The 22408-nt window shown below is 40.4% G+C and overlaps 1 protein-coding gene across 2 annotated transcripts in view; it reads right to left on the minus strand.

The window, feature by feature from the left end:
- SMPX (small muscle protein X-linked) overlaps positions 1–22408 on the minus strand; it is a 49452-nt gene that overhangs the window by 18566 nt on the left and 8478 nt on the right. The window contains exons 3-5 of one of the 2 annotated variants that reach the window (XM_074360077.1): positions 15145–15231; positions 9318–9465; positions 3001–5572 (exon numbers count right to left, since the gene is read on the minus strand). In XM_074360077.1, the coding sequence (XP_074216178.1) occupies positions 9331–9465; positions 15145–15231 (222 nt within the window). In that variant the 3' untranslated portion in view covers positions 3001–5572; positions 9318–9330. Of the gene's footprint in view, positions 1–3000; positions 5573–9317; positions 9466–15144; positions 15232–22408 lie in introns of those variants that run through there. The other variant, XM_010970296.3, reaches the window with a different exon arrangement.

Below are 22408 nucleotides of genomic sequence, written 5' to 3' on the forward strand. Positions count from 1 at the left end.
CCTTTCCTTTGCTTCCTTTGCCTTTCTCTGTCTGTCTCCCATGCTTTCTCGGATATTTATGGACATTAATGAACCCTTCCTTTTTTTCCAAGACCCTAAAGAGAGCAAATTGTTTGTGCCCCTAGGCAATCCTGCCCATGCCACTGACCTCGGGTGGACTCTCTGATTCGTATTTGAATCCCCAGAGCTGATCTCCTCAGCACCTGGTGTGTGCTTTACGCCTAATAAATGCTTGTTGAATGATTGACTGAATGAATGCATGAGTGGATGAATGAATGAACAAACAACTGGATGAAGAATTTAACCAACATGTTAGAGTTGTGGTGTCCCCTCGAGGTGACAGTTTCTGCAGTCTCTTGAGCCTTTACTTGCTTTACTGTGACCTACCACAGGGAGATATTGGCAGAGTCTGTAAGACTACAATTAAAAGAACATTTTTAAAGAATGCAGTGGGTGATAGTGATTAAAAGGACTGGCTGAGGAGTGTGACAGATGACAGTTGGCATCTCACCTCTGTGACTTATAATCTGGATGATTTGGGTCAAGTTACACGAACTCTCTTCAGCCTTCTTTCCCCCGTAAGTGAAATGGGCATCACAGTCAGCACAAGGAGTAAATGAAATAATGTATGTGAACCTCGAAGCCCAGTGTCAGGTATATCACGAGCACGTCATAAAAGCTAGCAATGACAGTGGAAATGATGACATTAATGTTGGTGTTGATTACTAATGCTTAATGCTTAACCTTCATAGTTTAAAAGACTTGAGCTGCTGAGATAACCTACTGCTTTCTGATACACTTGAGATGAAAAAATAACCTGTGAAAAATAGTGGTGTTTAAGGCCTCATACTCTAATTCAGGGATATTCCATATGTACCATATACCATAAATATATTTAGTTTACCAGTTGACAAAAGAATCATATTTGAATGCTTTATTGCTAAGTCTCTGATTAATGTGAAGAGATGATAAATATTGGGCAATTAATTATTATTCTCTTTTGATTAATGTTTTAATTTCTGTAAAATGCAATGCATTGATTGCTTGGAAAGGAACATTTGCAAGTTGGTCCTGACATCAGCCTTTCAAGTAGGTAAATCAGGGTCACTTACTCTCAGCACAACTCCCATTGAGGACTGGATAATTCTTTGTTGTGGGGGCTGCCCTGGGTATTGTGGGATATTTACCAGCATCCCTGGCATCTCCCCACTAGATGACAGTAGCAGCACATACCTCCCTCAAGTTGTGACAACTCAGACTGTCTCTCAACATTGCCCCCTGCCCCCAGAACCACTGAGATAGGGTATTGAGTTCCATTGCATTGGGGGCAGGACAAGTGCCAGTAGTAACTGTCCTTTAGCCCATGGAAATCTACATGCCAGCATACAAGGTTCTACAAAATTTGGTCTTGAGTCACCTTGGAGCAAGCTGGCCGGAGTAAATAGGCTTCTCTGGGCTCTTTTCTACTCTCACCAATTCCGAATCCTTCCTGAGAATTCGCATACTAGGCCCTCCAGATCTCTGTTTTAATAGAAACTATCCAAGAAGCTTCTGTGTGTTTGCTGTAGAGAAGCTCTTAAAGCAACTGCCACAATCAGCTCAAAGGTTCCTCATGTTCACCCTGAGGAGTACTTTACACCCACACAGGCTGTAACCAGAGCCTAGAACAATAGCTTTGCCGGGCAGGTTAACAAGTGAATAAAACCTTGATGTAGTTCAGAAAGACTGCAATACTCATCTTTATCCTAACCAAGTGGAGAGCAGGGACCAAAAAAAGAGCATCACAAATCAAAAGAAATGTGGCTTCACTAGAGAGTGAAAAATCTCAGCATAAAACCATTTCCTTCAAAGAAAGTAGATAGAGCTTCTCTAATTGGGTCAAAGCAGGGAACATTTCAAAATTGAGGACAAAAAATTTCCAGCAAACCACAGAGAAGACATTTGGAGAAGTTGTTGGGTTTTGTGGGGTTTTTTAAAGTTTAGTTCTATGTAAAACAATAAATCAGTCCTCTGGCTTCTGGGAGAGGGAAAATGTTAGAAAATCATCATAAGTCAAAAACTATGAGAAATAAATCATCTTAATTCTGAAAGCTCAAAGCAACATAAAAAATTCTCAGGGAAAGACAATAATACTATATGATCTCACTTATATGTGGAATCTAAAACACACACACACAAGCACACACACACACTCACTCATAGAAAAAGAGATCAAATGTGTGATTACCAGAGGCAGAGGGTGGCAGGGGGAATTGGAGGAAAGTAGTCATATGTTACAAACTTGCAGTTATAAGATAAATAAGTACTAGGGATGTAATGTACAACATGGTGACTGTGGTTATTAACACGACTGTATGATAGATATGAAAGTTGTTAGGAGAGCAAATTCTGAGTACTCATCACAAGGACAAAAATGGTTTTCTTTTTTCATCTCCTTTCTTTTCTTTTTATTGTGCCTATATGAAATGATGAATGCTAACTGAACCCATTTCTATAAATCATTTCACAATATATGTAAATCAAACCATCAAGCTATATGCCTTAAATTTATACAGTGATATATGTCAATTATTTCCCAATAAAACTGGAAAAAGTATTCTTATGAGAAAATGTAAAGTGGGAAAAGCAAGAGACAAAACTGTACATGCACTATGAATGATGTTATGTGAGGTAAAAAGTCAAACGAGAACCAGTTCCCATTTAAGAGTAATTACCCTGACCCAGGTGCTGTGCCTGGGTATACTTTTAAAAATACATCTTCCTAAACCTCCACATCTCCCTAATCCTAAACCCTATGAGGGAGGCACCATTTCCTGCCTTTTATGAAACGAGGAAACAGAGACATAGAGCTCAACGTTACAAAGGTAGAAGGTAATGAGACCAAGTCTTCATGCTCCCAAACTCCATATTGTTAGCAACTCAGTTGTACTGCATCTCATATGTAAATCCAAGGGAAAAGACTGGAAGGGAAGATAGCAACGTGAGTATTATGCTAAATGGTGATCTTTTGGGTGATTACTTTTTATTTCCCAGCTTCTATCATATTGTTACAGTATTTATACAAACAGATTTTTAAACTTTCTACATTTTACCATTTGAAAGGGCTGATATTTCCATTCACACATCAATTTAATCATCTGCCATTTATATAGATGTGGGTTCAACTTACTCTAAGATGATAAAGGGCATGGTTCCCAAATATGGAGCTGCTAATATTGATTTGACTGGTTAATTATTGATTTGAGATCTTTCATCTTTTTTAATACAGGCATTCACAACTATTAACTTCCCTCTAAGCACTGCTTTTGCTCCATGCCACAGTTTGGTATCTTGGATTTTCATTTTCATTTGTCTCAAAGTATTTTCTAATTTCCCTGTGATTCCTTGTTTGACTCATTGGTTACTTAGGAGTGTGTGATTTAAGTTCCACAACTTGTGAATTTCCCAAGCTTCTTTCTGTTATTGACTTCTGATTTCATTCCATTGTAGTTTGAGAACATACTTTAACATGATTTCAGTACTTTTAAACCTATTGAGACTTGTTTTATAGCCTAATATGAAACAGGTCCTGGACAATGTGCCACATGTATACTCGAGGAGAATGTGTACTCTGCCATTGTTGGGTGGAGTGTTCCACTGCTGTCAGTTATGTCTAGTTGGTTTATAGTCTTGTTCACGTCTTCTGTTTCTGCTATAGACTGAATGTTCAGTTTATGTTCTGCTTCCCCAAATTCAAATGTTGTAATTTAATCTGCAATATGATGGTGTTAGGAGGTGGGGCCTTTAGGAGGTGACGAGGTCATGAGGGTGGAGCCCTTATGAATGGAATTAGTGCCCTTATAAAAGAGGCCCCAGAGAGAGCTTCCTTGCCCCTTCTGTCATGTGAGAACACAGGGAAAAGGTGGCCATCTGTGAACCAGGAAGCAAGTTCTCACCAGACACCAAATCTGCTGGTGTCTTGACTTTTGGTTTCCCAGCCTCTTGAGCTATGAGCAGTGAACTTCAGTTGTTTATAAACAACTCAGTCTATGGAGTTCTGTTATACTGACCCAAACAGACTGAGACAATTTCCTTGTTGATCTTCCGTCTATTTGCTCTAGCCGTTGTGCAAAGTGGTGTATTGAAGTCTTGTGCTAATAGTGGTCAGTTATCTATTTCTCCCTTCAATTTTGTCAGTTTTTGTTTCATGTATTTCAGAGGAGCTGTCGTTAGGTGCTAAATGCACTTCATCAAGTGTCTGAGTAAATCAATTTGCTCTTTTGCCAATACTCTCAAAATTTGCCTTTGAATCAGCAAGAATGACGATGATGCGTAATGCTTAACATTTATTTAAGAGCAGTGAACACCTCATGTTCTCCTTGATTAGAGATGGCTTCTCTCTGGATGATTGGTTGGTAAATATGTTTTATCTGGATATAGACATTCTTTGAAAAATAAAGCCAAAGAATTCTTGAAAATTAAATGATTTTCTTTTGGATTTACATGTTTCTCTCCCCTTTTCAGGAACATGAGCCAAACTTGACATTTTCACTAATTTTTCAGTTTCCCAGAGGAATGAAGTTACAATCAATGAATTAAAGTCAAATTTCTGAGCCCTTTACTGATCATGGTCAACAATGTTACCTTTAGTCCTTGAGAGAAAAGCTAGTGTTGCTTGTCAATAGTAATCTCCCTGAGAATCCAAGGACACAGAAAGTCTGCAAGAACACATTTCTCAGGACACCAGACTTGCTGTGGTCAGGGCACCAGTAATAAGGCAGGTGTGTTCAAGATGTATCCGATATGCCCCAGCCTTTAAGAAACTATATCCTGCCATCATGAAGAAGATTTTAAAAAAATGAACACATCACTTTAGTAAGGATTGTGACAGCATCAACAGAAGATGCCAGGGGTGGGGCAGAGTGCTAGATGGAGAGGGCAGGCCTCCCACAACAAGGAATTATAATGGTTCTTGTCAAATCTACAAAATCTAGAATCAAGGCTGGTTAGCCAATGTGGGGTACAAGATGGAGACTCACTGGAGACCATGGGGCTGTGTATGGGTGTACAGAAGTTGCAGACCATTCCAATTCACTCTCACTTCCTGCCCTACAGCAGTGTTTCTCAAAGTGTGGCCCAGTGCTCACTGGGTGACTTCCAAAGGTTCCTGATTCCAAAATGCAAGTGCTTTCCTCAGTTCTTACAGGAAAATAGGGATTAACTCCATAGACTTTCAGTTATATACATGGCCCAAAGCTACTGAGTTATTAAGAATCACTAAAATGTTGCATTTTTCTGAAACCCTGGTTTAGTACATAATCATAAGGTCTGGCTGTCACACAACACATGGCCATGCTGCAATGTCCAACACAGAGAGGAATTCCTGCAACTTCAGAGTGACAGTTTCTTTCTAGTGCTCCATCGGTCCCAGGGCTTTCAATTGCTGCTATCTTTGTGTTCACTAACATAATTGTAGAATTATTCTTAGGGTTTATCTTTGTTAATCATTCTTCTCATAATTACTGCGTCACTACTACTTTAATACTTATTTTGTTCCTCTCCAATTCTTTGTTATCACTGAGTTCTTTTAATGCTGGAAAAAGAAAAGAGAGGGTGTGGGTGGGTTGTGGGATCTTATTTTGCTCTGCCCCAAAAGTCTAACAAGTATTACCCTAGAGGAACTGTTTGGTCTCAGCAGGCTGGTTCATTAATGATGGTCGGGACATTCCCTGTGTCCAGAGGCTATCTCTGAGCCTCTGTTTAAACCATTCCATTCCCACCACCTCCTTGAAATGGTCCCTCTGCGGTCCTCCTCTCATGAGTCATAACATCAGTTTTCTCTACTGCCTACTTCTTAGTGGGTCATAAACAGCCATAGGATATCTTGAATCACTGAGCTGCTCTCTAATTCTTGAATCATTCGTTTTGTCCCTTTTTGAAGTATTTTATTTTTATCTTTCCATCAAGACTTAAGCATCCTGAGAGCAGGAACTGAGTCTGACATTTGTATATCTTACAGCACAGAGTAAAGGAAGTGTCCATGGCACAGAAACGCCTTTACCGGGCACCTGTGGTCTGATCTGAGGGTTGGGAGAGAGCAGATCAGGACACAGAGTCTATTGGATATCAGCCATTAGCAGTCCCCCAGCCTCCCCAGACCCCTGTCTGTGAAGTCTCAGGTAGCATCTGCTGCAGCTACAAGCAGATAAGCTGACAGTGGCTTTTGATGGTGAACATGGGGCGGCAGACTCCTGATCATGTAGTAAACGAGCAGGCATGGGAGTATGGGAGAGCTCTTGGTTTTCAGACATTGCTGCTGGTCCTGTCTCTTCATCTGTCTCCTGGGCTTGCTTAGTTATCATCTGGCCACCTTAAATCACATCCAGAAGAATCCTGAGAGGTTTGTGGCTGAACACATGACTTTCCCTGCCCCAGCCTGTTCTGGTGTGGTGTAGGGCCCCATTTGGGATTCCCCTGTGTTTCTTGGTCTTGACTTGGTATGTATTATCTCTGTGTTGCCTGGTTCTGGTTCCTGATTGGGTCCAGGCCCTAAGTCCTCTGCCACAAGCCATGATTACTGATCTCTAACTGGCTAGTCATTGACATTTCTGGTTCTTGTCCTGTAATGTTTTCTACCAATTTTTCATGAACAGTTCTAGCCATGACACAGGGCATGGAAAGAATCTGAAATCCTACTTACAAGGAGGGGCTGATCTTGGCTGGAAGGAAGTGCTGCTCTGTCTTATGTCTAACATATGGTAATAGTTATAACCTAGACTTTGAGCCTTAAGTCTTATGGTTTTCACAGTTTGGTACTATGGACTTATTCACTCAGTCTTTAAACTATGATCTGTTTGATTAAATCATTGAACACTACATGGTGAGGGTAGGTGACAAAGTGGTGGCCCAGAAAAGGAGGAAATCATATCCAAGCAGTGAGGGGCCAAATGATGGCTGGTCCAGGGTATTTGTTGCTTATGAATTCAGTGATTAATCAATGTTAAGAAATGCTCTCCTTCTGTGACCACAAACCATGACCATGGAAGTCTCAAAATTGGACAGTTTTGCAGGAGAAGAATTGATGAGTCAAAAACAAAGTAGCGTAGTACCTCTCCTGGAAGAAATAAAAATCACTCCTTGGCTTGAAACAGTGACTGTACTGATGGGGAATTCAGATTAATTACTGGACAGCTTAGGTTTTCACCTTCTTACAGAGTGAGGACAAATAGGCCTCTCTGAGTGGTCTTCTCTGAGAAAATGGAGTAACAAAAACTGTGTTCTGGATACCCGGTACCTTTTCAATATTTTATCGAGCTGATATTGTTCCTCATTAGTGTAACCACAGATCCAAGGCTACAGAATCAGCCTCACTGCTGAATAACACTGCAGGATCCTCTCTGAGCTAATTTTGAAACAGCATTCTTTTGAATCTTCAAAACCAGATTCTTCTGAAGCTGAAACTAGGGTTAAATTTAGGTCGGCATGGATTTCATTAAAGCAAAACCCTTTAAACTCTGCATTAAAAATTCATGTGTTTAACTGAACAGCCTTGGTTGGGTGATAATAATAAATATTACCAAAAGTTCATTTTCCTTCTGCGGGCTTTCTCACCAGAAAGTTCTGCAACTTTATCCCAAGCATATTGGAATATTTCATCTCAGCTTCACAACACAAGCAGGACTGAGTCTCATAATCCTCAGTCATCAATTTGTTTCATTCCTTCATCATTAATAACAGGTGTGTATGGCCACGCTTCAGGTCAGTTCCTGCTCACGTCGCTTGGTCCCATGCATGTTCCTGGGATTCACTCTATGATCATAGAATCCAGTGTATTTTATTCTTACTCCTTTGTTCTTTTGTGTAACTATGCTGAGAATATTACGTACTGTTCTGTTATTTTAACTCGAAATGGCTCCTTTCTTTCTCTACTCTATGAAGAAATCTTTTCGGCATAACTTACTAGAACATTTGCAAGTGAATCAGCACAAGTGTGACCCAAGTACCATCCATCACTTATGGGATTGTCTCACAGAATGTCTCTTCTTCATTATATTTACAGAAGACACAATAGGGCCCCCTTGCCATGCTTGTCTTCACTATGCATGTGGTCAGAAGATTTTACCCTAATACCCACAGGGAGTGTGCAGTCTGTCTGGAAGGTATGGGGAGAGGAAGGGGCGAAGAAGTATACTAAGTAAGTGGCAGCAGTCACTTTGAAGTCAGATCGCCTCTTTAGGATGCATGATAGATGGGGAAAATCAGTCTGTCTAAGACTCATCTCAAGAATGGGAGCAATACTGGGTATCACGAGGCTTAACGGAACAATGGATAGAACGCTCTTCCATTGGTAGAATGGCCATTCCATTCACTGGCCCATGGTAAGTGATCAGTATATGTGTCTAGTGTTCGGCACACAGCAGATACTCAATAAATAATGGTTTAATAAATGAATGAGTGGATGAACAAACAAATGAATGGACATTCAGCCAGATAAATACTTTATGTTCCCAGTATTGATTCCTCTCTAGACTTAAACTTCTGCTTAAAGAATAGAATAAACTGTGGGTGGTGGAATTCAGTAATGTTGGATAAAGTAGATTTGCTAGAATCTCATAGGAGAAAGAATGATGACTTGGGCCAATTCCATAAGCCCTCTGCTGACAGAAATCCCGTACCAGTCTGCAGGTGTCAGGTCTGCAGGTGGAGGGTGGGGCTGAGCCCCCAGCCTCCCTGAGGGGATCATTATTGAATAGATCCAATTAAAATGAAAATAAAGTCACAGGCCCTGCTTGCAATGCCTCTTCAAGTAGCAGGTACAATTCTGAGCCTACCCTTCCTTCCTTTACCTTCAAAGTCATTACCAGGTCCTCTTGGTCTGCCTTACACACACCTGAGTTACCACCAAACCTCCTCAGCTCCTTGCTACTCTGATCCTCCAGCTCGGAAGCAGCTCATCGCTATTTGGGCATCTGGATGGGGAAACTGAGGCATAGAACGAAGAAGGGTTCCCTGGGCCCTGAGATCAAAAGTTCCTTAAGGCCCCCTACCAAGCATCTTTCCTCTCCCAACCCAACCCTTCCCCAACTAAGAAGGTGACCAGAAAGGGGATGGCAGACAAACATCCTCAATGGCCTTCTGACTGGTTTTGGAACAAGATAGGCCTAAAAGCTTGGCTTTACATGCCAGACAACCTTTGTGCCGGAAAGTTACTGATCTAACTTGAAGGCCTTGAAACTTTAACTAAACATTTCTGGAATTCCAGACTCCTTTGGTGGAAGTCTTCCTTAAACCATTTTATAGTGGTCTTTCGGGGACAAAGAAAATAGTTTTCCACCCACCTTTTTTTTCCAACTACTGTTCAGCTTTGGGGACATACTTCAGTTCACTTTTAATATTCTGGATCTCCGAAAGGTTGACCGCAGGTCCTGGAAGTTTCTTCGCTCCTGGAATTGGCTTCTTTTCCTCATCTGAAGCGGGAGGAATACCCTAAAGAGAAAGAAAGGAGAGAGAATCAGCTCACTGAAAAAGATGTTTGGTCTCTCTGGGTCATGGACACGAAGCAGAAAAAGATTAAAGCAAGAATAACGTCAGAGTGTAATTCTAGCAGAGTGACTTTTTCTCGTGCTGTTGAGACACCCTCAGAATTTCAAGATCTCCTTAAGTTTGTAGAGGAATAAAATTGGAAGAAGAAAACAAGTCATTTCCCTATGACTTAGAAAACACTAGAGTACTGTTCATTGTCTGGAAACTAATAAAAATTACCACGAGTTAGAAAGGTTTGTGTTCTAAGAGAAGCATCCTACAAGATCCAATTTAATTTGGTACCATAATATCATCATATGCCTGAAAGGTAGCGATTTGTAGACTATTAGTGCGCGGCTGACTCTAACAATGACTTGGTCCTGGAATTTTCTTTTTTCTTTTTTTTTTTTTTTTCTTTTTTTTTTTTGTTCAATGTGCAGTGGCTGCCAGCCTTTGTTCCAATGACATTTCTGGGAAGCATAAACAAACTGAAACTGATATACGCAGAACCTCTTTGAATATGGGTGAAGTAGGATGGAACATCAGAGAAGACCCAGCTCTTCCCCCCCTGCTTTGGAAAGTGTTTTAAATTTCCTGTCGTCTTATGTTTGTATGTTGTTGTGGCATTAGGGCAGAACTACATCCTGTACCTTCTTTTGTGTGGCTCCTCCGATGCCTGGTATAGAAAAAAGTGCACAGACTAACTTATTGATTGTGGTTTAGTTGATTAATTCCGAGAATGTACCATAGTGACAAATCTATACCTCAGCATACAGACACCAAACACACATACTAACAGCAACTACAGAACAGTAAGATCAGGTGCTGTGTGCAGCCCCTAGAACTCCAGCTCATTACTACAGAGAGGCTTGCTGGTTAGCTCATTTCTCCTGTTTGCTAGCAATGGAGGGCATATTCTCCAGGGCCCTGGAACGAAGGTGTTGGAGGGACATTTGATCTCTGTGGCAGCCACAAGAGCACGCCTCTCGGATCAGTTTCCTGCAGGGAGGATAATTGAATGACAGTCCCAGCTGCTTCGCCCTGAAACCCACCAATCACCATGCTGAGATCACACTTCCCACGGTTGCTCATGGCCAATGACTGAGTGTCACAGAATCCTAAGGCAGGCCGTTCCTGGGAGACCTGGGACTCCTCTGGGAGGGACCTGGGCTCGAGAATTTTCCTTAAAACAGCACTGATGTCTAAGATGCTTCTGCCCAACCCTCTGTCCCACTCTCCTTCGCCTGCATCATCGTCTGACAACCCTTCCATTTTTCCTTACAAGTGTTTTCCCCAATAAATATTTTACCCGTCTAATCCCCTCTTGAGATCTGCTTTCTGGAGGACCCAAACTAACACAGGCCCCACGTGACACTGGCAGAGCTCCATCTGCTCTGCCAGCAACTGAGTGAACCAGTATAGTTCCAGGAAAAAGAATAAGAGATTGTACATTTGCCTCAGGTTCAAGCCCTGTGTCCATACGGGTTGCCAGCCTAACTCGGCAGCCCTGTAATAGCCCTTGGTATTAAAGCTGATGCCATGCTTCAAGCTTCCATCTGGCTCCTACATCTGGTTCTCAAATTGTCTAGACCCTAAAGGAAAAGGGAAGAAAGTGTTCAAACTTCCCAAACTTGAACCAATTATTTGGTAGACGTGTTCTTTACAGAAATGTTTTTAAATTGCTTATTTGAGGGGATGAGTAGAAATATAAAATATTGAGGTGCTCTTCTAAATGCTAATAGTTTTTCCTATAGTCATTTTCTTTGAATCTGGCACAGTGCTGATGAAATAGCTAATGTGTCACCCACACAGAATGATAAAGTAATTTGATGTAGGCTGTAACTGTTGTAAATATCTGGAAAACATTGTTTCCCTGGGTCAGTGTAAAGAGCCATAGGACTGGATGCCTTTCATCATGCAGGCACAGTCATCATTTATAAATGCAGATTTAGAAGCAATAGTTCAAACTATTTGTTACACAGCCACTTGGAGGACAAGGTATTCCCAAATGTTCTTTGCTAGGCTTTTGGAGAGAAATTTTAAACAAGGCCATAAAGTTATAAAGTGCTTTTTAAAAAACATATATATATATGTGTGTGTGTGTGTAGTGGTGAAATGAAAAATATTTCCTCACTTATAAATGTTCCCATGGTTGTTACGTGGGTAGATCTTAATTAAGAAGCATGAGGAGAAAAATGTTTCCAATTCCTTCTGTTTAAGTTCCTGAGTAAGTCATAGTCGCTATCTTTCTAATATCAAAATGTGCTATATTGGCACATTTAATGCATAAAGCCAGTGTGTGTAGTTATGTGTCTGTGCACAAAGATTTATTATGCAAACATACACAGATCAAAGATGACAATATTTGATATTAGGCACTTTCCTTTAAAGTTATTAAAACCTCAATGCACTGTGTTTTTTATTTAACAAAGTAAGACTTTTAGCACTTGATTTGATAAGGTCACATATAATGGAAAATAATAAGTGGATATATTTAATAAGTAGGTATTAATATATTAACTCAGGAAGATGGGTTAGTAGTGGTACATATTCTTAACTGAATCTTCTCTCATCTTTTGAAATATAATGTGAATCAGATCCCATTTCTTCTACGTATTTCTTATCATAAGAATTATAATAAATTAAGGCATGAACAGGCAGGGTTCCAGATGGCCCCATTTGACTAAGTACGTTCTCTTTTCTTTTCTAGGTAGATATTTGAATTGAGAAGGGACGTGGAAGACATTCTTTGGTTTAGATAAAGAAAGCTTGAGAGAAGGCTTATCAGCCCCAGCACCATCCCCAGTTTCAGGAATGGCTGTTGTCAAAGGGAAATGTTCCCCTTTGGGGTGACAGTAATCTGTAAAATTTGGCAAAATGGCAAACCATTTTCCAGCTATCTCACCTTCTCTCCCTCTTTACTACCGGATGCCACACTGAGTTTCCCCCTAAACTCTCTTACATATGACACTGCAGCCTGATGTGCTCATTATGCTCAAACCCTGAAGACTTAATAATAACAGCAAACACGTTGCTAGCACTTCTGAGTTACACGTACTCACCCATTTAGTCCTCACATCAACCCTACAAGTCCGGTGCTATTATTATCCCTATTTTACAGTTGAGGAAACTGAAGCATGAGGCAGGGGGGAAAGGTAAGAATCTTGCCCAGTGGCTTCACAGCTAGGAGGTAGTGAGACCACAAGTAAATAGTGTGTTTGCATCTTGTAAAGGAACCAAGTGGAGAGGGAAATAATTAACAGAAAATCCCAGTGTGCTGTTTTGTGGCTTAGTAATGATGGAATTTCGGTCAAAAGAGAGATTTGGGACGTAGAGTAGGAGCTTGTCAATATCCTTCATCTTATCAATATCCTTCTTGTCAATAGCCTTGTCAGTACCTACTTTAATCACACAGCTGCCTTTTCTTATGCTTACTAGGGTTTGGTTGTAAGGACTCTGTGTCGGGCATGTGCCAAACTCTGGCTGGGCTGAGCGGAGGGTGTGCTCCAGCTCTGTGAGCAGAACAAGGGCTCAAAGAGACTATAGGTGGGCGAGGGACCCAGCCAGTGTGCACAGGCCTTGTCAGGTGGCCAAAGGCTCGTCCTGGCTTCTTGCTAGGGTACCTCTTCATGTCTAAGATGGTGTTGAGATTGAGATGGAGGAGCTACTGGCTGTGATAGAGTTGGCCTGTTCTGTTCAGGGATGGTCTGTTATGACCTCCACTTTAGACAGTGATTATCTTAATGCAAAGCTAGGCAATGAAACCCAAATCTAAGAAAGTAAGCGATTCCAAGTTTTCAAACTGGATAGTAATAGAAAAGTTTATTCTAGAGAAGAAGCGAGGACGATCTCTACCATAGAGGGAAGAGGAGATGCAAGCCTCCTCAGCATCAGTCAATTTAGTGAGAAAAGAGGGTCAAGCTGCCTTCTGACTGACTGCCATGGTAGCAATGGACACAACTTAAGAGGAAGCACAGGAAGAAAGCCGAATTACAGATAAATGGAAGTGTAGGAAGAATTCCTTTCTGCCCTCCCTTCTACCTCCCTATACCTTTTTCTCACAACCTGCAAAATAATAGGCCCAGGAGTCCTGCATAAAAATTGGATAATTTGATCAGTCCATGAGCAGCCATTCATTGAATACCTACAAGGTTATGCCATGTCTGTTATATTACTGACTCTTTCCTCACAGCAACTGTCAGAGGAATGGAGGGGATTATATTTTGCAGACAGAGACTCAAATACTTGGCCAAAGTCACAGAAGGAGAGCTCATGATCATGAGTTAACTGGGTGGCCAAGTTAGCAGCAGCAGAACTTGAAATTCTGTACCATAAAAGCAGAGTAGGGGTGGAAGGTATAGCTCAAGTGGTAGAGCACATGCTTAGCATGCACAAGGTCCTGAGTTCAATCCCCAGTGCCTCCTCTAAAAATAAATAATAAAACCTAATTACCTCCCCCTTGCCAAAAAATGATAAAATAATACAGTAATAAATACATGAAATTTATTTTTTTGAAAAGCAGAGTAGGGCCGGGTCTTATCAACTTATCAAAATTTTTTATTCATCAAGGGTGACTTAGTGACTGAAATTCCAGAATATGATGATGTCACTCAAATACTGCATCTCCTCCTTTCAAAAATTATCTTTCTTTTTAGAGGAGGCTGGAATCACTGACTTAGGACCACATCAGGAATTATTTATGGGAAAATGTTTAGATGCAGGATAACCAGCGTTTTATTAGGAATTTTAAAAGGGTGATAGGTGTTCTTTTGGAGTAAATACCAAAAAGGTCATCTACAAAAGTTAAAAAAGCCTTTTCACCTTTAAAAAAAAATAAAATACAGATTGCAGTATCCTGTGGCTTTACTTAATGCTCCAAGATATGTTCCAAGACGTTAACTTTTTTTTTCAGAATCAGACCTTTCTAAGCTTCACCAGAAAAGTCACAATTGAGGAAGAAATATAAACCTGTGGGGGGGGGGGGGATCTAGTCTGTATTTATTGTACCCTCTATTAATTTTAGCTCGCATTTAAAAAGACTGGGTATTTAAATTTGGAGGAAAGGTAAAGAATTAGAGGGAGTTAAAAATACAGAAATTGATAGACTCTCTTGCAAGTTCCTCTTTTCAAAGGAAATACCCAGAGATTACGGCTTTTTGTTTGAAGCCACAAGTAATTTACCATGCTTATTACCTGAGCTCCCACTGGAGTTCATCACTCATCAGAAGCTGTACTGCATACATCCTGCTCGATTCAGTAAAAGCTCGAGAGTGAGAATTTACCAAGCTTTTGAGTGTTGCTGGACCAAGAGCATCTGAGAGGTTCCCCACCACCACCACACACACACAAACACAAACACACACACACAATCAATCAATAAACTAGTTGTTAAACTCAGCATCTTCAAGTAACTGTGCCAGGCACTTAAATTCGACTGAAAGGAAGTGAGGGGCAGTGTATTTCGTGGCTAATTGAGCAAGACAACCAAAGAAATGTGTATGCTACATGATGCCTCCTTGACCCACATCCACTTGTGCCCTCCTTGTCCTGGAAAGTTGGTCCTCACCTTGCCTCTGCTCTCCTCTAGTCAGGACGTTGGAGGAAAAAGCCAGTGCTGACTTCTGCCAGCTCAGTTTTCCTTACCTCCTCCATTTCCGGAGTACATTCTTTTCTTCTGGGGGGTTGCCCAGCTCCTGGCCGAAAGGCCCCCATTGGGATGTTGATATTTGCCTAAAAAGAGAAAACGGAAGATTTAGCTCAAGAAAAGTAAGAAATTGCTTTGACCTTCTGAGATGGTGATCATTGTGAGGCAAAACAAATCTGAAAAGTTCATCTTTGAAGCTTTTTACCTTAGGAAAATTGCTGTAATGACAGTACAAAAATATGCAAAGGAGAATTTGACTTCTATTTATTCCAGATCTCTGCTACTCATCTTTAGGTCTGTGCAGTGATTTTATAATTCCCTATTGGCTGGAGGAATTTGAAGTCAGTTTGTTCTGGCTGTTGCCCTCCTGTGGTGCTTAATATTTTCTGCTCTCTGGGATGAGAAAGGAACACATAATGGCAGGAAAGGAGGAAACAGCATTCTCAGAAACCATCCCACACCTTAGCCCTTCTTCACCCTCCTTCAGATTTACCATGGGAGGGGAACAATCATACCTCCTAAACTGCTTCCTCATTTTCATAATGTCCTACAGCTATTCCAGCCCTTATTTGGGTCTAAGGTCTCTGTAGCTGACACTCTTCTATCATCCCCGCCGACACACCACTGTGTGGGTCAATGTATAAGGAGAGTGCTGGAAGGTCAAGTTCATTGGTATCCCAGTTCATAGATTCTTGTTCTTTATTAAGATAACATATTAATCTCCATCCACAGTAAACATCAAATACCTTCTAGAAAACATGAAATATGCTAAACATTAAATTATGTATGGAAAATGATGCCAGTAATTCAAATGTGGGAAAGAATATGTAAATTGGAATTTGTCCATATTTCATCTGATATCAAAAGGCAAGAATGTTTAATGCAGACCAAGAACATCTTCCACCAGGAGGATCACTCACATAAAACAAGCATGACAACTCTCTTTTAAGGCAAAATGTAAATTCTTTCCACTTGAGATAAAGTGTTGCCTTATGAGTAATTGGATATGTGGGCTTGAAAAGTTGAAATTGCACTTTGATATTATGAACAAAAATGACGCCTGAGCAAAGAGAGCAAAATATTTTATTCCCTTATGATTCAATTTGGACCATTTTGCTACCACACCAAACAAAATTATTAGGAAGTTTGTGGTAAGATCCATTTGAAACTGCCTGACATGAGCTCTGTTGCCAAGAAAATGTTTAACTCAAGACACAGGAAGTATCCAGTGTCTGTGTTCGTGCAACATGGCGAATCTATGTTCTGCTCTGGAGAACAGGAATTGACTTTTTCCATATCGGGGCTTTAAAACTTCCTTCCCTACTAGAATGATGCTGATCCCACAGAAAGGAAACAGATCCAAAGTGTTTGTGGCGGGTATCAGGAGAGGTACATCACCACTCCTAGGGCCAACAAGCCAAGAAGTATTTTGGTCAGTATGTATCATATATGCTAAAGTATAAGTGTAGCACAATTTTAGATGGAAGCGCTTTAGAAAAACTAAGGCTGAGCCTTCTATGCTATTCTTCTGCTTAATGGAAATATTAGGTGACCTAGAGTGGGAGGAGGACGTGGCATAAGACAAAGGGGAAAATATGTCTTATCTGGTGGCAAATATGGTAGCATGCTTCATGAATTCCAAGATGCACCTCTTTTAATATCTCTAAAATCAGCCTGTGTCTTGCAACCAATGGTATCTTACATTTTTAATGGGCACATTTGTTTTATTTCTTAGCAGAACATAAAATAATGGTATATTACAATTGACAGTGTCTTGGATGAAATATTTTTTTCTACGGTCCTGATATTTATATTTTTCCAGGGTCCTGAAATAAGATCAAAACAATGTACATAAGACTCACAGAAGATGATGTATATTGAATCAATAACTATTTCCATTACTACAGTTTGGATGAAAGAGGAAGGAAGTTGATATGGGGACTATTTGGAAGAAAGTTAACCAGCTGAAAGTTTAATTAGATCACCATGATCCTGACCCATTTATTAAACATCTACAGAGGGCATTTTCCTAATGGAAGTTCAGGTTAACATATTGTTTGTGAAAGATTTAATTGCTAAACTAACCCATTTAATCACGTGTGTATGCCCGATGGCAGGCTGTAGTTTTCAGTAAAGGAACATGTAAAGGTCATGTGGGACACTGTATTCAGTAAAGCACACGCTATGGAAATACCACCTTTTCTTGCTCAGAGATTGATTTTAGCCATGCATGTAGCCCCTCCATGGTGCAGGGGAGGCTATGGTAGTGAAAGAGCCCAATGCTAGGAGCTTCTACAGATTCTCTGTGCTTGAAAAAGTGACAACTGCTGTGGGTCTCGTCTTCCCCATTGATTTAATTTGAATGGTAAGTTTCCTTAATGGTTTTCAAACCTTTTGGCCATGGAACCCTTCCTTCATGTAAAGTGTTGTCAGAATATCTGAAATGCAAACTAACTGGAGGTGGAGCTGCTCTAGCTAAGGTGGCAGGGAGCCCAGACCCAATCTGCTTCCCCAAGCCCCAGGCCATGAGCAGTTCCTTGAAACTTGGGGGCCCAATCTGACAGCCATTGAAAGCGATCATCCCTAAGCAGATGAGTATTGACATGCATTTAAAATGTTCGCTCTGCCCATTGTTAAGATGTCTGTAATTTACTTTAAACTACTTTAGCATATACACCGTGATATTTTATACCCACAGGTTGGTTTAAACTGCAGCTCCAGGGAACTCTATTGCTCTAATTGGGAGTTCAATCTTCTGGGGTGGTTAGGTGGTAAAATATCACTAAGACCACATTCCCCAGATTGCTACTCCAAGTGTTTTCTTTTTTTTTTTAATTGAAGTATAGTCGGTTTACAGTGTTGTGTTAGTTTCTGGTATGCAGCATAGTGGTTCAGTTATACATATACATATATACATATATATATATTGCTTTTCATACTCTTTTTCATTATAGGCAATTACAAGGTATTGAGTATAGTTCCCTGTGCTACACAGTAGGATGTTGTTGTTTATCCATTATATGTATAGTAGTTAGTATCTGCAAATCTCGAACTCCCAATTTGTCCCTCCACCTGCCCTGCTTTCCCCCCTAGTAGCCAGAAGATTGTTCTCTGTGTCTGTCTGTTTCTGTTTTGTTCATTTAAGTTCATTTGTCTCATTTTTTAGATTCCACTTATCAGTGATATCATGTGGTATTTTTCTTTCTCTTTCTGGCTTACTTCACTGAGTATGACAATCTCCAGGTCCTTCCATGTTGCTGCAAATGGCATTATTTCATTCTTTTTTATAGCTGAGTAGTATTCCATTGTATATATACCACAGTTTCTTTATCCAGTCACCTGTCAATGGACATTTAAGTTGCTTCCATGATACTGTAAGTGTTTTGTTAGCCTTATCTCCACCAACACCTGAGGCTTTATTATTTGAAGAAATGTCAGAAATAGGTGAAATAGTGGGATGAGTATTCGAAATGGCTTTTATTGATGAAGTTGGAGGAGGAGGTTAAGATATGCAAGTTGGTCAAAATATTTGAGAGATAATTCCCACCCTGCTGAACAGAGTGTAAGAATCTTATGCCTACAGCTTGTATCTTTGGAGACAGAGCTCAGAGAAGTGATCCCCGATGGGCTGGTCTCCAGCCATCGATAATGAGGATTTCCAGCTGGCTGCTGCCAACTAACGGCAACAGAATCACCACCTGCCTCATAGGAACCTTTTATGCAAACTGGCACCCATTCAGAACACTTAAAGGAACAAGAGCTGAGGCATCATTCAAGCTCACAGACAGGCTGTATGAATGGTTTTATGCTTGTTTGCTAACAAATGTGTGTTTAACAAAGTGGCAGAGTTGGGTTGGGACTAGCTTTCACCTTAACCTGGCAGTGAGGTTGTGGGATGGTAACAACTCCTCCCCCATCTACCGCAAACTACCTTATCCACCCCAAAACCACAGGATTCAGCCTAGCTTATCACTACACCTTCATCCTCACAACGTACTTCTGAGGTTCAGACCATCATCTTTGTTTTATTGATAAAGAAACTGAGCCCCAAAGAACTTAGGTGATTTGCTCAAGGTCGCACAAACAGTTCGAGGAATAGCCTGGATTCCCAATAGAAGCTGCCTGACCTTAGGGACAGACTTCCTCAACTTTGTCGGACTCCTCTCCAAAGAGTTCTTTTCTCTTGGCCCAAGTTAGCTCTAGCCACTCTAACATTCTCTAAACTAGCTCTAAAATTGCAGGCTTATACCTTGAGAATGGCCTTGGGAAAGGCACACACAAAATGGATAATTCCAGAATCGGTGTCCCAAAAAAGCCACAATGAAAAATGAGCCATTAACTCACTGACTTGATGCTTTTTCATCTTTAAGGCATCACTCAAGAAACCAGAACGTAAATGGGTTTTTTGACAGCAAATATTGACAGGATCCAAAGCAGCCTATGAACGTGTCAAGTAACCATTCATTAATGTACACGTTAAGGGAGTGTTGGTGGACTACTTTGTAAATGATTATACACGTCATTAAAATAATTGTGGGGCAATGATATTTGAGTGACAAATTATAGAGTAAATCACAGCCATAAGAAAATTTCCTTATAGCATGCATTTGATAGAAATATGTAGACCTACAGCTTTCTGTTTTTATTCCATTGGCCAGAGAATTAGTGTCATATTCTTGTTCTTTTCACTGACTTGCTCTGTTTGAACACAAATAAAATACCTTCTCAGTGACTCAATTTTTCCATCTGCAAACTGAGCATGGTATTTGGTACTCAAAATGGATTTGAAATACGAGCTACATTTTTACGAAAGAATAAACAAACATAGAAATCAATGACGTGGAGTTGATATAAGGTTGGACTTCCTTCTCTATATAGATTCTGTATAAATGTAAAGGAAGCAGGCTTTTGTTTTATTCCTTTTGTAACACATTCCCTTGTATTTTTTCCTCTCCTTGAGATTTATTCATCTTAGATGTTTTTAAATATGCCCCTGACGCAGGAGACACAGTGCATCACTTTCCCAAGCTGTACATAATTTGTTACATCTGCGAAGTTGGAAATGGAAAAAATCTACTAGATCATCTTTTGCCAGAACAGGATACAGTTCCCTGATAACAGACCTATCTGATGTGAAATGAATACTACACTTGATCTCACCAGGTTAAGAAAAGCAGAAAGAATTCCCTGTAAGTTAATTCCACTACTCCCTTAATTATTTGTATTGTTCTCCTGCTTGGCTCCAGGCTTTGAGCCAGAGAATTCTGGAAACAATATTCCCTCCATAGCCGCTCCCGTGTGACTTACAATGGAACGACATCTTTTCCCAGTGAGCTGGATTCTGATAGCTGCCAGCCGCTGGGTACCAACAATCCCACTCGACTTTGCTTTCCAGAGCCATTGTTCGCTTATCTCCCCCCTACTTTTGGTCCCCACTCCGTCTCTCTTTTTAGTGCTGAGACTGGGAGTTTCCTCCCATTGCCTGTTTGTTTCTGATGACCCCCCACTGGTTCTATCTTTAGTTTTCAAAGGTCTCCAGCAGCTCCTGCCAGAGTCTATAGCTTCCCCCATGTTTTTCTCCCAGCCCTGAGCAGAGGAACCCCTATAGGGTTGCATTTTACAGTAATTCTTTCTGAGCTTTCCTATTCTTATAGTCCAAGTCCTTCTCTGAATGGAGCAGGATAGGGCATTTTGAGATTTCTAGCATCTTCACAGAAGACTTTCATAAAGAGGTTTGTTTTCTCAATAGCTAATTAAAAATAAGATTTCTTATTTGATATATTAGGCTAAATTAAGAGGACACACACATGCCAATTAAAATATATCCAACCTATTTTAAAATAAAATTCTGTATCACTAGACTGCATAGCTTCTTTGTCTTTAGGGATTCTTGAAATGTGAAATGGATTCGGAACACACAAAACTTTCCCACTCAACACAATTTTGAGAAACTCCCACTCAGTCACTGTTCTTTACCCATGATGTTTCATACTGAAAGGTTTTCTTTCTCTCTCTCTCTCTCTCTCTCTCTCTCTCTCTCTCTCTCTCTCTCTCTCTCAGTTCTCAATGCTTTTTGTTCTCTTCAATAATTTCCTGAATGACTCAACTGTAGTCTTGTCATCCAGGGAAAAGCAGTTTTCAGGAATGTCCTGTACAGCTATTAAGATAATATGTACAATTGGTTGGAGGCAGGTTATATTTCTGAAGGACTTGTGAATTTCAGCCTCAAAAAATGACATCTCTTAGTATAGGACTGCTTGCCTCAAGGCACCAATATGGAGCCCTGGGTGGAGCAGTGAAGATCACCAGCTGGAGGGAACACTACAGTCAGACTGCTATGAGTCAAGTTCTGACTTCAAAGGAAACAGCATTGGAAATCATAAACAGTGTATTATAGTGGCTTACCTAAGAAAGAAACAGTAGACCCATGGTCAAAGAAAAAGCATGTAGCAAAAGAAAGTTCACTTTTTATCTTTTAAATTTAAATAAAATAGTAAAGGAAGGCATTATCACCATTATTTTTGGCTTTAATAAATGTATTTGATTAACTGTGGGTGGTGATAGTCTCTTCGTTGTACCAAGGATTGTCATTCCTGAAATCTTTTTTAAACTGGAAATTCTAAATGGGTTAGAGTCCCTAACACCTGTCTGTAAATATTTTTGTCAGGCTGTTTTCTTCTTCCATGGAGCCCTTATGCCCTGAGCAATGGAAGGCGGAGGAAGAGTGATATAACGGGTAGGGAAGGGAAAGAAGTACTTAAACTCGGGGCATCAAGATGTCCTGTTCTACACGTGGATTAGGTAACAATGGAAACTTCCCACGATAAGAAGCCACGTACTCACTAATGATGCAAGGCTCATAGATTCATTCCTCTAGCATGGATGATACAGGAATTAGGTTTAGTTTCACAAGTGGCTTGATTAAGTCACTTAAGCAGAGAAATAGGAGTCAGTGGCCATGGTCATTTGTATTTTGAGACCATGTTTGTCACTGAGTCACTTTACTTTGTACTTTTCACTCCTAGCCAACTTACATTTAAGATGACTTTAATCAGTGTAAGCTATTAGCTTCTTGGCTGAAATGCTGATACCCTTTCTGAATGTTAGTTGAGGGCTTTAAAAGGGAAAAACCAGCATCCATAAAATGGTAATTGTCCCTCACGTAGCCTTGGTACTTACGATCACCCTTTAAAGGGTCTGCACCCACTCCTCCATCCCCAGTCTCCATGCTGGGGTGGAGATGGTAAATAATGAGTCTAGACA

This window comes from Camelus bactrianus, chromosome X (assembly GCF_048773025.1).
Source record: "Camelus bactrianus isolate YW-2024 breed Bactrian camel chromosome X, ASM4877302v1, whole genome shotgun sequence".
NCBI lineage: Eukaryota > Metazoa > Chordata > Mammalia > Artiodactyla > Camelidae > Camelus > Camelus bactrianus.